General features: G+C 36.0%; 1 protein-coding gene across 5 annotated transcripts in view; it reads right to left on the minus strand.

Moving 5' to 3' along the window:
* The window catches only part of MARCHF7 (membrane associated ring-CH-type finger 7), a 54,717-nt gene that overhangs the window by 26,761 nt on the left and 13,154 nt on the right, over positions 1 to 14,802 (minus strand). For all 5 annotated transcript variants that reach the window (XR_004300193.1, XM_032409699.1, XM_032409689.1 and 2 more), the window contains exon 2: positions 10,006 to 10,170. Coding sequence is in view for 4 of the 5 variants with exons in the window: in XM_032409699.1 (XP_032265590.1) it covers positions 10,006 to 10,158 (153 nt within the window). In the remaining variant the exon portion in view is untranslated. The remainder of the gene's footprint in view (positions 1 to 10,005; positions 10,171 to 14,802) is intronic.

The raw sequence follows: 14,802 nt of genomic DNA on the forward strand, positions 1-14,802 counted from the left end.
TCAATCCAGTTTTCAGGCATTGGCTATTGATGGGAAAAGATGCACTCACTGTACAGGAAACAATTTTCATGACTCAACTCTAAAATGCAGCCCATATGTCATCCCAGAAACAAAATGCTTGTTAATATAGTATATGGAAAGGAAAAATAAAGGTTCTGACCAGTATTTCTGCTGGCTTAAGTTCAAAATCAAAACCTTTTTTAGCTCCTACCAATTTGGTTCACTGTTCAAGTATCTTTGGTCTGAATCATTTACTTTTTACCATTTCTAAATTATTTTAACAATTAAATAAACTAAGTCTTTGTTTTTTGGTTTTTTTTAGGGAAAGAAAGATTTCAGTCCTACCTCACTCCCCAACCTCCAGAGAAGAGAAAGGGAGGGGCTGAAGGTTTAAACAGCCAATGGCCAATGACTTAATCAATATGACTATATAATGAAGCCTCCATAAAAACCCAAAAGGACACCTGGGTGGCTCAGTCAGTTGAGCATCTGACTTTTGGTTTCAGCTCAGATCATGATCTCATGGGTCATATAGTAAAAAATTATTATCTACTATACTACCGCACAATTAACAAATTGTCTTCCTTTGTGACTGAGAACTTTTGAGATCTTCTCTCTCACCAACTTTCAAATATACAGCATGGCATTATTAACTATTATCACCATACTGCCCATTAAATCCTCAGGACTATTTTATAACTGGAAGTTTATACCTTTTGACCACCTTCATCCATTTTGCCCAACCCTACCCCCTGTAATCTGGTAACCACCATTTTGTTCTCTGTATCTATAAATTCAGACATTTATTTTGGGGGGGGGGGGGGAAAAAACTCTCAAACAAGTTCCACGCTCAGCACAGAGCCAGACACAGGGCTCGATCTCAGGACCCCGAGTCGTGACCTGAGCCAAAATCAAGAGTTGGACACTTAACCAACAGAGCCACCCAGGCGTCCCCAGAGTTTTCTTTAGATTCCACATATAAGTGAGATTAGGGATTTGTTTTTGCCTGATGTATTTCATCTGGCATAATGCTGTCACAAATGGTAGGATATCTGTCATTTTTATGCTGAACTGTATTCCATTGTATACATATATATATGCACATTTTCTTTACCCATTTATCAATGGCCACTTAGGTTGTTTCCAAGTCTTGGCTCTTGTAAATAATGCTGCAATGAACATGGAATTGTAGGTATCTTTCTGAATTAGTGTCTTTCCTTCCTTCAGAGAGATAATACAGAAGTGGAAATGCTCGATCATATGGTAGTTGTATTTTTAATCTTCTGAGGAACCTTCCTACTGTTTGTCATAGTGACTGACTGCACCAATTTATGTTTCCACGAACAGCACAGGAGGGTTCTCTTTTCTCCATACCCTAGCCAACACTTGCTATTTCTTTTTGATAGCTATTCTAACAGGTGTGAGGTGATGCCATTGTCTTCCCTTAGTGATGCTGAACACCTGTTCATGTACCTACTGGCCATTAATGTCGTCTCTGGAAAACTGTCCATTCAGATCCTCTGCCCATTTTTAAAAATAATTATTTTTTAAAGATTTTATTTATTTTGGGGGGGCGGAGGGGCAGAGATGTGAGATACTCCGGCGGACTCCCCACTGAGCGTGGAGCCCAACATGGGGCTCAATCTCACGACCCTGAGATCATGACCTGAGTCGAAATCAAGAGTCAGATGCTTAACCAACTGAGCCACCCAAGTGCCAACCCCTGCCCATTTTTAATCAGATTTTTTTTTTTTTTTTGCTACATAGCTGTATGACTGTCTCTTTATGTGTTAGAGATTAACCCCTTACCAGGTGTATGATTTGCACATATTTTCTCCTGTTTGGTAGGTTGCCTTACCATTTTGTTTTGATGATTTCTTTGCTATGCAGAAGCTTTTTAGTTTGATGCTGTCCCATTTGTTTACTATCGTTTTGGCTGCCTTTACTTTTGGTGTGAAATCCGAAAAATTACCACCAAGACCCCTGTCAAGGATCTTACCTCCTCAATCTTCTAGGAGTTTTATGGTTTCAGGTCTTAGGCTCAAATCTTTAATCCACTGAGTTGATTTTGTGTATTGAGTAAGATAGTGGCCCAGTTTCATTCTTTTACATACGGCTTTCCAGTTTTCCCAACACCATTTACTGAAGAGACTCTCCGTTCCACACTGTATTTTCTTGGCTCCACTGTGGTCAATTAATTGACCAAATTTGTGTAGGTTTATTTCTGGGCTCTTTATTGCATTCCATTGATCTACTTATTTGCTTTTATGCCAATATCATACTGTTTTGATTACTGTTAGTGTTATAATATAGTTTGAAATCAGGAAGCATGATGCTTCCAGCTTTGTTCTTTCTCAAGATTGCTTTAGCTATTAGGGCCTTTCAAGAGTCCCAATTTTAGGATTGTTATATTTCTGTGAAAAATGCCACTGGAATTTTGGTAGAAATTGCACCAAATCTGTAGATTGTTTTGGGTAGTATGAACATTTTAACAACATTAATTCTTCCAATCCAAGGGCACGAAATAGCTTTCCATTTATCTGTGTCTTCTTCAACTTCTTTCATTATCAATGTCTCATAGTTTTAAGTATACAACATTCACTTCCTTGGTTAAATTAATTCCCCATAGGTATTTTACTTTTTGATGCAGTTGCAAATAGGATTGTTCTCTTAATTTCTGATAGTGTGTAATAGAAATGCAACTGATTTTTGTATACTGACTTTGTACACCATAACTCTACTGGATTTATTCAGTTCTAACAATTTTCTAGTGGAGTCTTTAGGGTTTCTATAAATATTATCATGTTATCTGGAAAAGAGAGGCAGTTTCACATCTTCTCATTTGAAAGCCTTTTCTTTCTTTCTTGCCTAAATACACTGGCTAGAGCTACCAATGCTATGTTGAACAGAAGTAGTTAAGAGTAGGCATCCTTGTCTCTTTAGTTTAGTTTGATCTTAGAGGAATAGCTTTCAGCTTTTCACCATCAAGTATGATGTTCACTGTGGGATTGTCATATATGGTCTTCACTATGTTGAGGTATGTTCCCTCTGTACCCATTTTGCTGAGTTTTCATCATAAACAGATGAATTTTGTCAAACACTCTTCCTGCATCTACTGAGATGATATGATTTAAAAAAATATATATTTCTCCTTCATTTTGTTAATGTGGTATATCACATTAACGAGATATGTGGATGTTGAACCATCGTTGTATCCTAGGGATAAACCCGACTTGATCATGGTGTATAATCCTCATATTATTGAATCTGGTTTGCTAATATTTTGTTGAGGATTTTTACACATATGTCCATCATGGATATTGTCCTATAAATTTCTTTTCTTATAATGTCCATGTCTGGTTTTGTTATCAGGGTAATGTTGGCTTCATAAAATGAACTGGGAGTGTTACATCCTCTTCTGTTTCTTGAAAGTTTGAGAAGTTGGTAGAATTTATATAAGTGATCTGATCCTGGACTTTTTGTTTGTTGGAAGGTTTTGATTACTGATTCAATCTCCTTACTCGTTAATGGTATGTTCAGATTTTCTACTTCTTAATTCAGGTTTAGTGGGTTGTGTGTTACCAGGAATTTATTTCTATAGGTTGTCCAGTTTTTGGAATATAATTGTTCATAGTAGTCCCTTATGATCCTTTGTAGTTTTATGGTATCGTTTATTTCATTTCTGATTTTGAATCCTCCTCTCTTGGTGAACCCAGCTAAAGGTTAGTCTATTTTGTTTAGCTTTTTTAAAAAAAAACCAGCTCTTAACTTCACTTATCTTTTCTATTACCTTTTTAGTCTCTATTTACCTTCTGATCTTTTTAATTTCCATTCTTCTACTAACTTTGGGCTTACTTGGTTCTTCTTTACACCACTCCTTTATAACACTGCACTGGAAGTTCTAAGTAATGCAATAAGGCAAGAAAAGGAAATAAAATGTACACAGATTGGGAAGAAGACATAAATATCTTTATTTGCAGATGATGCCCTCTACTATGTGGAAAATCTCACAGAATCAACAACAACAAAAAAATCCCTTGTAGAATAAAGGATTACAGTAAGGCTGCAGGACACAAGGTTAATATAAAAAAAAAAGTCAATCACTTTCCCATATATCATTAATGAAAAAGTGGAATTTAAAATGAAAAACTTTTACAACTCAATGATAAAGCAACAAATAGCCCAATTTAAAGATAAGCAAAGGATCTGAAGAGACATTTCTTCAAAGATATAAAAGTAGCTAATTAGCACATGAAAAGATGCTCACAATCATGAGTCATCAAGGAAATCTAAATCAAAGCTGCAATGAGACATTTCACACCCATGATAGGATGGCTAGAATCAAAATGTAAGATAAGTGTAGGCAAGGATGTGGCAAGATCAGAACCCCCACACATAACTGCTGGTAGGAATATAAAATAAAAATGGTCCAGCTAGTTTGGAAAATAGTCTGACAGCTCCTCAAATAATGGAACACAGAGTTATACTATATGACTGAACAATTTTACTCTTAGGTATAAACCTAAGGTAACTGAAAACATAAGTCTGCATAAAAACTGCACATGAGTATTTACAGCACCATTACTCATAACAGCCAGAAGATGGAAACACAAATGTCTTATCAGTGGATGAATGGATAAACAAAATGTGATTTATCCAAAAAATGGACTATTATTCATCCATAAAAAAGGTATACCCAATTCAATGGCATAGTGTTCATCCATAAAAAGGAATAAGGTACTGATATAGGCTATAACACAGATGAACCTTGAAAGCATGCTAGGTGAAAAAAGCTAATACGAAAGACTACAGTGTATGTTTCTACTCACGTAAATGAAAGTCCAACACTGGGAAATCTAGAGAGACAGAAAGTAGACTACCAGTTGTTTAGTGCTGAGAGGGAGGGGCAGTGCGTGATAGCTAGATTCTGGGTTTTTTTCTTGAGGTGATAAAAAGGTTCTAAAATTGGGCGCCTGGGTGGCTCAGTTGGTTGAGCGACTGCCTTCGGCTCAGGTCATGATCCTGGAGACCCTGGATCGAGTCCCGCATCGGGCTCCCTGCTCGGCAGGGAGCCTGCTTCTCCCTCTGACCCTCCCCCCTCTCATGTGCTCTCTCTCTCTCATTCTCTCTGTCTCAAATAAAAAAAAAAAATCTTTAAAAAAAAAAAAAAAAAAAAAAAGGTTCTAAAATTAACTGTGGTAATGATTTGCACAACTCTGTGAATATACTGAAAACCACCAAACTGTACACTTTAAATGGATGACTCATATGGTATGTGACCTATAACTCAATAAAGCTATTCTTTTTTGGTTTTTTTAAAGATTTTATTTATTTATTTGACAAAGAGAGAGACAGCGAGAGAGGGAACACAAGCAAGAGGAGTGGGAGAGGGAGAAGCAGGCTTCCCGCTGAGCAGGGAGCCTGATGCGGGGCTCTAACCCAGGACCCGGGGATCATGACCTGAGCTGAAGGTAGACGCTTAACCACTGAGCCACTCAGACGCCCCTCAATAAAGCTATTCTTAAAAAGAAAAAAAAAAAGAACCTTAACAATTACTACAAATAGAACCAATGCTATCCACTGAACAATGCTTAATCACTTGGAAATTATCTAATACACAGTAACAGAAGCAAATCCAGAATGAAATGCTCTTCTTTGGCTCCTCATTTCAATGAATCAATGCCTTGACTGTGATGACCGCTATTTCCTGCTTCGAAAATTTTCCAGACCAAAATTAGCCATATGCAACACCATGGAACTTTGACCTCTAAATATTCATGTGCTAGAGCATCCATTGCCACACTACTGTAAAGTCTTATTTCCTACTGCCTTTCAGAATGAGTAGTCTTTTCAATTCTCATTAAAAAAAAAAAAGAAAAGACATTAGCTGATTTTAAGATTTATGAATTCGTTCATGCCCAAATCCAGGTAAGAAACCTTATACATACACCAGAGAGGAGGATCTGGAGTCCATTTATCACTCAAAACTCCCTAATACGTAGATGAAGACTACCAGAAAACTGGTATTCAGATCACTCTATTGTCCCTTTACAGAACTGTTTTTCACTAAGCTGTACACTTTGGCATCATGTCCTTTGCTTACACGGAGATTTACCAAGAAACAAGTTGAGTAAACTAGCAATATACTAATAATATTAATACTACAATGAAGACAATGTCCACTCTATCATTCACTGTCCCCTTTCAGACCAAACTGCGAAGCACTGCTTTCTTTGAGGAACTGGGTTTCTTTTCCTTTTGAACAAAACACCTTATAGATCTGGTTCTATTTCCCTGTGACCTTCCTGACGCCCAAAACAAGAGTCCAAGTTTAACTCTAAAACACTGTACAGTGCTTAAAAATGCCTATCAGTGATACAAATTTGACCCACTCTCAGTACTTTATCTGTATTTTTCCTGATTCCATTTTAAAACTATTCTCATTTTCTTGTCTAATTGTATTTATATGTATGCATGCATGTATTTAGTTCCTTGGAAGCTAACCTTGTAGTAGATAAATGTGTTAATGACACTGGTTCTTTTAATTCTTGAGATAATATAGTATGCAAAATATGCAAATGGTACTGAGCTCTGTAAGCTGATCTACAAACTAGAAAACACATAAATAAAAAGCCTCTCATTATTTCATATTAAAAGTAATCAATCTCAAAGCAAAAAAAGGAAAAGTGTAGCAGGATTAGCAGTTCTTAAATTGAGTTATAGAAATATATGTGGAACTTACATAAACAATTACATATTCACACAATGCTCCCAAATTTTTACTTTTAACAATATGAATTAAAGGAATTAAATTTTCTTTAAAAAAAATATTTAAAATTCTACTTACTGTTAACAAAGAGGTAAGATGATCCTAGTTCTCAACCATTCAAATTGTAACAAAAACTTCAAGATGAAGCAACAGAAATATCAGCAAGACTAGTAACAGAGGCAGCCCAGCTTACAAATGGCTGAGAACCAAAAGATCTTCAGAAAATCAATTGTTCGCAACTTAGAATCTATATTTTCCCAAAGAAACAATGCTATCTGTAAATCTTAGATTCTTAAACTCAGGTACACTATATACTAGTCATGTGACTGAGGGAAACAACTTCTTTTCAGATTTCAGATCCTTACCTATAAAATGACACAAGTATTATCCTATTTAAAATTAAAAGCAGGGGCGCCTGGGTGGCTCAGTCGTTAAGCATCTGCCTTCGGCTCAGGTCATGATCCCAGGGTCCCGGGACTGAGCCCCCATCAGGCTCCCCGCTCCGTGGAAAGCCTGCTTCTCCCTCTCCCACTCCCCCTGCTTGTGTTCCCTCTCTCGCTGTGTATCTCTGTCAAATAAGTAAATAAAAATCTTAAAAAAAAAAAGCTGTATTTAAAAAAATAAAATTAAAAAATTAAAAGCAAAAAATGTTCTACAAAATGTTAAGCAATATATAAATATAAGGTATTTCCCTATTATTTAATCCTTAACATAACAAATTGATCTATCATGCCTAGTCCTGACCTCCTTTCTGAAGCTTCAGCTTTACTAAGTGTCTGAGACAAGGGGAGTGTTATGTTGCAAGCAGTTCCCTCTGACATTTAAAGGTCTCATTCATTTAATATACATTTTGTTAAGTAGTATTAAGAATATTATATAAAACTAAATACATAATATGTAATATAAATATTCTGACAACATATTACACTATACCTTAAATGTATCTATTTAAGCCAATATAAAGCCAGGAAATAATGATAACAGTAGCAATCACAATCATCATCATCATAAACAGAAACATCTGAACCCTTACTAAGTTCCAGACACAGTTGTTTTAAGTGCTTTAATGTATTATTTCTTTCAATTAATCTTAATAACAACCACGTGAAAAGCTAGTTACCACCATTTTACGTAAGAAACACAGATATAAAATAATTTTTGCAAGAACACAGAAGTCTCAGTTTCTAAATCAAAACTAAAGAGCAAAGCAGGCTAGGAGTAACTGATTTAAGATTGGAAATGTTCCTATAATCCATTAAAAAAAATTGGATGCCATTTAAAGCAATTGAAAAACATTAAGAAAAACTCCAACCCTGATTTATCTTATTAAGAATCAATAAAAGACATAAGTGGTTTTTTATGCTTGCATTTGTTTAACCTCCACAATGAAAACTAAGACTTTTAAAGTAATCTAGGACGTTAAGAAAAAGAATAGTCTTGAAGATACTTATCTTTTCAAGTGAATGTCAATAAATTTTCTAAATACAGCTAAGACTTTTAGCAGCTAATATAATTAACTATAAGAATTATAATAAAAACAAATGTAGCAGCTAACATTTATATAGTGTTCATCATGTGGCAGGCACTATTCTCATTCAGTGTAATAATTCATCTAACACTAACAACCTGATTGACTGATACGGAAAATAAGAAATAAAGATGTAATAAAGAAACTTGCCCACGTTCACACAGCTAGTAAGTAGTGGAACGGGACTCCAATCCAGGCAACAGAGTCTGGTTTCAGAGTCTGTTCCTCACTAATAAGCTATATGAAAAATCAGAGAAAGATCTGTAGACAAATTTTTTATGAAGACAATATAAGGGAAAAAAATCAATCTGTGCTCTTATTAAGTCATAATCATTTAATCCAGAACTTTTCTATAGGATGCAAATATGTGATTCTGTACCTCTGGTATGTGTTCTTTTGTCTAGCAACAGAATAAAAAAATACATTATCAATCAGCATTTAAAATGAGACTCAGTAAATAGTTCATAGAAAGTGAGGAAGTTGGGCGCCTGGGTGGCTCAGTTGTTAAGTGTCTGCCTTCGGCTCAGGTCATGATATCAGGGTCCTGGGATCGAGCCCCACATCGGGCTCCCTGCTCAGCAGGAAGCCTGCTTCTCCCTCTCCCACACCCCCTGCTTGTGTTCCTGCTCTCGCCATCTCTTTCTCTGTCAAATAAATAAAATCTTTAAAAAAAAAAGCGAGGAAGTATGTAATATATGCATTTTAGAGAATATTTTTACTTTATTCTTTCTCTGAATATTTTATAAAATGCTTATTACTGTGTAAAAATATTTTAAAATGACACTTTTTCATGTAATATATCACGATATATACATTTATAAATACTTAAATGGAAATTTTCACTAAAAGATTCTCTTAGATTCAAGTTACCTAACATCAGACTTGTGCACATGATTTAATTAGCTGTTCAGCCAATAATGCAATAACCTGAAATTTGAAAGATGAACAATATGAATTGCATTAAACCTAGAAATCATGCCTTCTGAGATTTATACTGTTTTTTACTAAAACTACTATGTTTATAACACTAATAAGCCATTTCAAAACCGTAAGTGCTATCAATCCAAAGGAAAATTAATTACGTAAGAGTAGCTTATGTAGATCATGAATCTGCAAACTCATTATTACTAAGCATGAAAATAAAGTCCCAAAATTTGTCTAAAAGATTGTTAGTAATACATCTTCACAAAAGACAGTCTGTCAATTTAATAATCACCCATCACTAAAAGCAAAATACTTAGAAGCCATACTAAAGAAAAACTTAACAATCATTACTCTACCACTGCTTTGTGTACATGCAGAGAAAAGTGAGATCAATCGGTATAATGTTAAGAAAGGATGCAGTTTTTGATCCTTTGACCAAGTCATCCGCACTGACTAATTTAGTCAAATTTATACTTGATACTTATGTTTTTTAAGTAAATAGGTTTCCAAGTCTTTGAAATACAGTATAATGATTTTACATAAGACCACAAAGCCTTCCTCATAATTTTGAAGTCCACAAAGATTGAAAACATTGAGTTTTTGCTACTTGGTGTGAATAATCATTCATTTTCCTGCAGATATTATTAGTGTGTTTTATTACAGGATGCCTCAGATCCATCTGAGCTTATTAACTACACTCACTACTTTTCTAAAATCTAAAAACCATGTGGTCCCAAGGATTTTGAAAGAAACTGTGTACATACATTCCAAATTAGGATGTTACCTGATATTCAGAATCCAGTCTAAATGAAGACTCTCTTGAGTGATAGGTATCATTTAAACTATTTCCTCTGCTTCCAGACATCATCCTAGCACTTAAAGAGCTGGGGGGTTGAACAGAAATTCTTCTTGGAATCCTTGAAGGTTTAGACTCCATTCTTGAGGTTTCCTGTGAAATGCAAATGTTGATTAATTGCCTTTGGGAAAACATGCAAACCTTCAATTCTTAATCCTCCTTAATCATCAGCTCAAATCAAGAATTAACCATGCAAATTAACTATATCCAACATTGTGAATTATGAGACTATCAACACCCCTCTTCTCTAAGGCAGAAGTCTAAAGTCCATCAAAGGCTTCCTACTGCCGATAGAATGAAGCAAACTGATAAAAGAGGGATGAGGAACTGAGGTTGTTTCCAAAGCCTGGGCTTTTTTCCTTACTCAATTTTGTCTCTATGGAATCCAATACAAATTTGTTCTTGGCTGTCTTGCTATTCTTATCTATTAGTAGTGTTTAACACTCAAACCATGAGCATTAGCTATACTGTACTATTTGCACCCCCCTTATCACAATATTCCCTCACAGGACTTTGTATGTACCTGGAAACTCTATACATTCCCCATTCAATTCCTTGTCATGGTATGAAATCAACCATTTTTCTTTGTGTGCTTCTACTCTGTATATACTTTTAAGACACACTACCTTATGCTATAATTTGTTTTCCTATCTCCCTTTCTCAAAAGTGAGAATAATTTCTAACTTTTCTTTACTAAACATTCCTCAACCTACACCAAGAGTCACAATAGCTATGTGTGATCTTTTAATTATACAGGTATCTCCCACTTTTCAAAAGTCCACATTATGCCACATCACTTTTATGAAAGACCTATATACAGTCCCTGCTTTCGCTAACCAAAAGAAATCCAAAGACAATTTTTTGGTTTTATAAAAAGGCAACGAAGAGTGAAAAAACAGCATTCAGCATTTGTTTTGCAGCATTATAGACGCAGTGTGTACCCTGAGTAGCAAGTGACAACACCAACCTCCTTCCCCGGGAACTACACTTGTCATCTCAGCATCAAGCCACCATAACTTTAAACTCTGTCTACAAGCTTCTGTGCTTTATCTCGATGTATACTGTGTATCCATTAGCAAGATGTGTACGATAACAGAAAAGTCTGAGAGAGGTTATTTTTTGGGTCTGGCAACACTCAAAAGCTTTCCCATATAAACTAATGGTAATTGCTTCTTCACGTTTCACCATTCCAACTTACAAAAGGATTCACAGAAATGCTCTACGTTTGGACAGAGGTGGACACCTGTGTTATGTATATGAATGGAATGATATAATATGTATTCTTTTATGTCTGGTTTTATTTGCTCAACACTGTATTTGTGAGATTCATTTATATTGTAGCATGCAGCTGTAGTTAGTTCACTCTAATTAGTTTATATAGTATTTCATTGTATCAATACACATAAATTTGTCCATTGTATTGCAGATGGACACTGAACTGTTTCCAATTTTAGGCTATTACAAATAGTGCTGCTATAAAGACATTACTTTTATAAATCAAAAAAACTTGAAATCACAATAATCTCTTCAACTTCTCCCTACCCACTTTCAAGGTCAAAACTTCCCTTCTTGTTCTGGTAGTGGATTGACATTAAACCAATTACAAACAGATGCACTTCACTTATCTGATATGCCACTTGGGTAAGGTATATTTGCTTTATTAAAACATTCAAATTTAGGGGCATCTGGGTGGCTCAGTCATTTAGGCGTCTGACTTGATTTCAGCTCAGGTCATGGTCTCAGGATTGTGAGATGGAGCCCTGCTTCAGGCCCTGCACTGGGCATGGAGCCTACTTGAGATTTTCTATCTCTCTCCCTCTCCCTCTGTCCCCTCCCACCCCACCCTCCACCCCTGCCCCCCCCAAAAAGGAAAAGGAAAAGATAAAAAAAAAAAAATTCAAATTTAAACATTTAAGGTAAAAATACCTAATCTATTTTTGGCATGTAACCTCATTAACTTGCCAACTTCGGATCAATCACCACTTTCTACCTTAAGTTACTACAAAAGAATTTCCTTTGTTGATAATATTTACTTTAAAAACATGGTATCAGGCAGTAACAGAAAAGAGAATGAAGAGAGGAAAAAACACCAAAACATATGGTCTATATTGCAGCAGAGGATATACAACAAACATGAAAAAGATGTAACACAAACTCATTCTCAATTAAAATTATTCCACTAAAAATATCCAACTAATGACAAACCACAGTAAAAGTCACAGAGATATGATTAAATAAAAGAAAGCTTATCAAAAAAGGTTGGTTTTGAACTTCCAGTTAAAACATGAGATTATCCTTATGCATCTATTTTGCCCCTCCTTCCAAAACCCTGATAAGACGACAAATGAGGGGCGCCTGGGTGGCTCAGTCCTTAAGCGTCTGCCTTCGGCTCACCCTATATCAGCTCCCTGCTACGTGGGAAGCCTGCTTCTCCCTCTCCCGCTCCCCCTGCTTGTTGTGTTCCCTCTCTCGCTGAGTATCTCTGAAAAAAAAAAAAAATTTTAAAAAAAAAAAAAAAAAAGACAACAGTAAATGAATTCAAAGGGGCCACAGAAGGCAAGAGATTTCAATGTGTATTTGGAAAATCCAAAGGAGGAGTAAAGGCACGATAATTAAGCAGAGAAGATAAAACTACACCCTAGGCCCTTAGAAAGAGGTAGAAACTAGAAGCCTTAGCACATGAAAAAGAACCATGACCTGAAGGTACAAGATACCATAAAAGAGAAGATGCGTGGCTTAAAATCAAATCTGTAGTTGAAGCAGTAAAACCCCAAATTCTTCCCCTAGCTTCATTCTTACAAAAGTATTTATTCTCTCAAGAATAAGGATTTCAGAGGCAATCCATCCCACCCAAGTATACAATCAAATCTGCAGGGGTAAGTGTAAAAAATAAAACCTATATGCTCAATGCTGAGACCTGAGAACTTTTTCCCAGTCCTATTTCTACAATGTTGCCATAAAATTAAGGGATTTTACTCTTGGATCACCAAACAAAACACCAGAGATAAGATTTCTGATACTGACATTTGGACTGCTCCCAATTACCAAGCTAGTTTGCCACATGAACATCCTACCCCACAGCAAAGTCCACTAATCATCAAGAGTTTTCTAATCAGTTTTTTTAGTGTTTCCTTCAAACAGATAAACATTAAGGATTACTAAGTATCCAATGAAACCCTCTGATATGAAAGACCAGGATAACCACCCCCCCAAAAAAAGGAACTTAATTTGGGGAAAATAGCTAACTACTACCCTCAAAGAGATCAAAAGACATCCATTCATAAAATAACAGGGAAACTGGAGTATAATAAAGAATTTGTGGACATTCAAAATGGGATACACTTTTTAAAAACTGTGATACAATGAAATGAATAATTCAACATAATTATGGGGAATAAATTGAGGAAACCTCTCAGAAATAGAAACTACAACTTTAAAATAGAATTAACCAAGGGAATTATCATCTTACTTTAGCCATGATTAATAAAGAGAGAAGAAAGAAAATGGAAAGAAAACTACCAAAGAAATAAAAGAACCTTTCTAGAACTGAAGGATACAAATCTCCACATTGAAAGGGCTTTAGAGTACCCAGCAGGATCAAAGAAAAAAAGACCAACACTAAGCACAATTTATCATATTGAAATTTTAGAACACCAAAAATGAAGAGAAGATCCTGTACTGGCTTCTTAATTACAACCTTAAAAAATCTTAACACAATGAAGCAATGCCTGTAGTACTGAGAAAAATGCTTACACTTGAATTCCAATCTAGCAATTAAATGTGAGGTGGAGAATAGGGACCTGTTTTCAGACATGCAAGATCTTTTAAAAAGATCAAAAAACAAGACAAATATCAAAGGAAGATAAATGAAGAGTATGTCCAATGAAAATGAGAGTGTAAAGAATGAAAGAAACAGACATGGAACCCAGGAAACTGTTAAGAAAGGAAAGTTTAGACACAGAACCCAAGAAATAGTTCCAAAGGTATGTAGGAAGCATAGGATCCAGACCAGAGCAGGATTGCAGATAATGGAAGCAAAGTTCAGAGGGGAGGAGGTGGGGCATATGGAAATTATTTTGGCATATATGGCACAGACCATGATACAACTGGGTAAGAAAAATTGCTAAGTACAAAGAATAAACGGCAATTAAATTTTCTCCGTTATCAGTTATTGTTCAAGAAAGGGGGTGTTTCGGTGTGCCTGGGTGGCTCAGTCCTTAAGCCTCTGCCTTCAGCTCAGGTCATGATCCCAGGTTCCTGGGATTGAGCCCTGCATTGGGCTCCCTGCTCAGCGGGAAGCCTGCTTCGCTTCTCCCTCTCCTACTCCCCCTGCTTGTGTTCCCTCTCTCGCTGTGTATCTGTCAAATAAATAAATAAAATCTTAAAAAAAAAAAAGGGGGGAGGAGTGTTTGGGTGAAACTTGGGTGAATATTAATTAGTTATAATAATGTAAACATAAGCTATTGAATCAACAATTTTGCTACAAACATGTATGGGATGGAGGTGACTGGGGAAGTGAAGACAAGGGTGAATAAGGAAAATACATAGGAAAAATCACTGAAGAGTATAAACATTCTTCAGGAATGTGAAGGTAGGGGCACCTGGGTGGCTCAGTCGTTAAGCATCTGCCTTTCGCTCAGGTCATGATCCCAGGGTCCTGGGATCGAGCCCCGTATCAGGCTCCCTGCTCAGCGGGAAGCCTGCTTCTCCCTCTCCCACTCCCAC

This window comes from Phoca vitulina, unplaced genomic scaffold, assembly GCF_004348235.1.
Source record: "Phoca vitulina isolate PV1807 unplaced genomic scaffold, GSC_HSeal_1.0 scaffold1, whole genome shotgun sequence".
NCBI classification, from domain to species: Eukaryota; Metazoa; Chordata; class Mammalia; order Carnivora; family Phocidae; genus Phoca; species Phoca vitulina.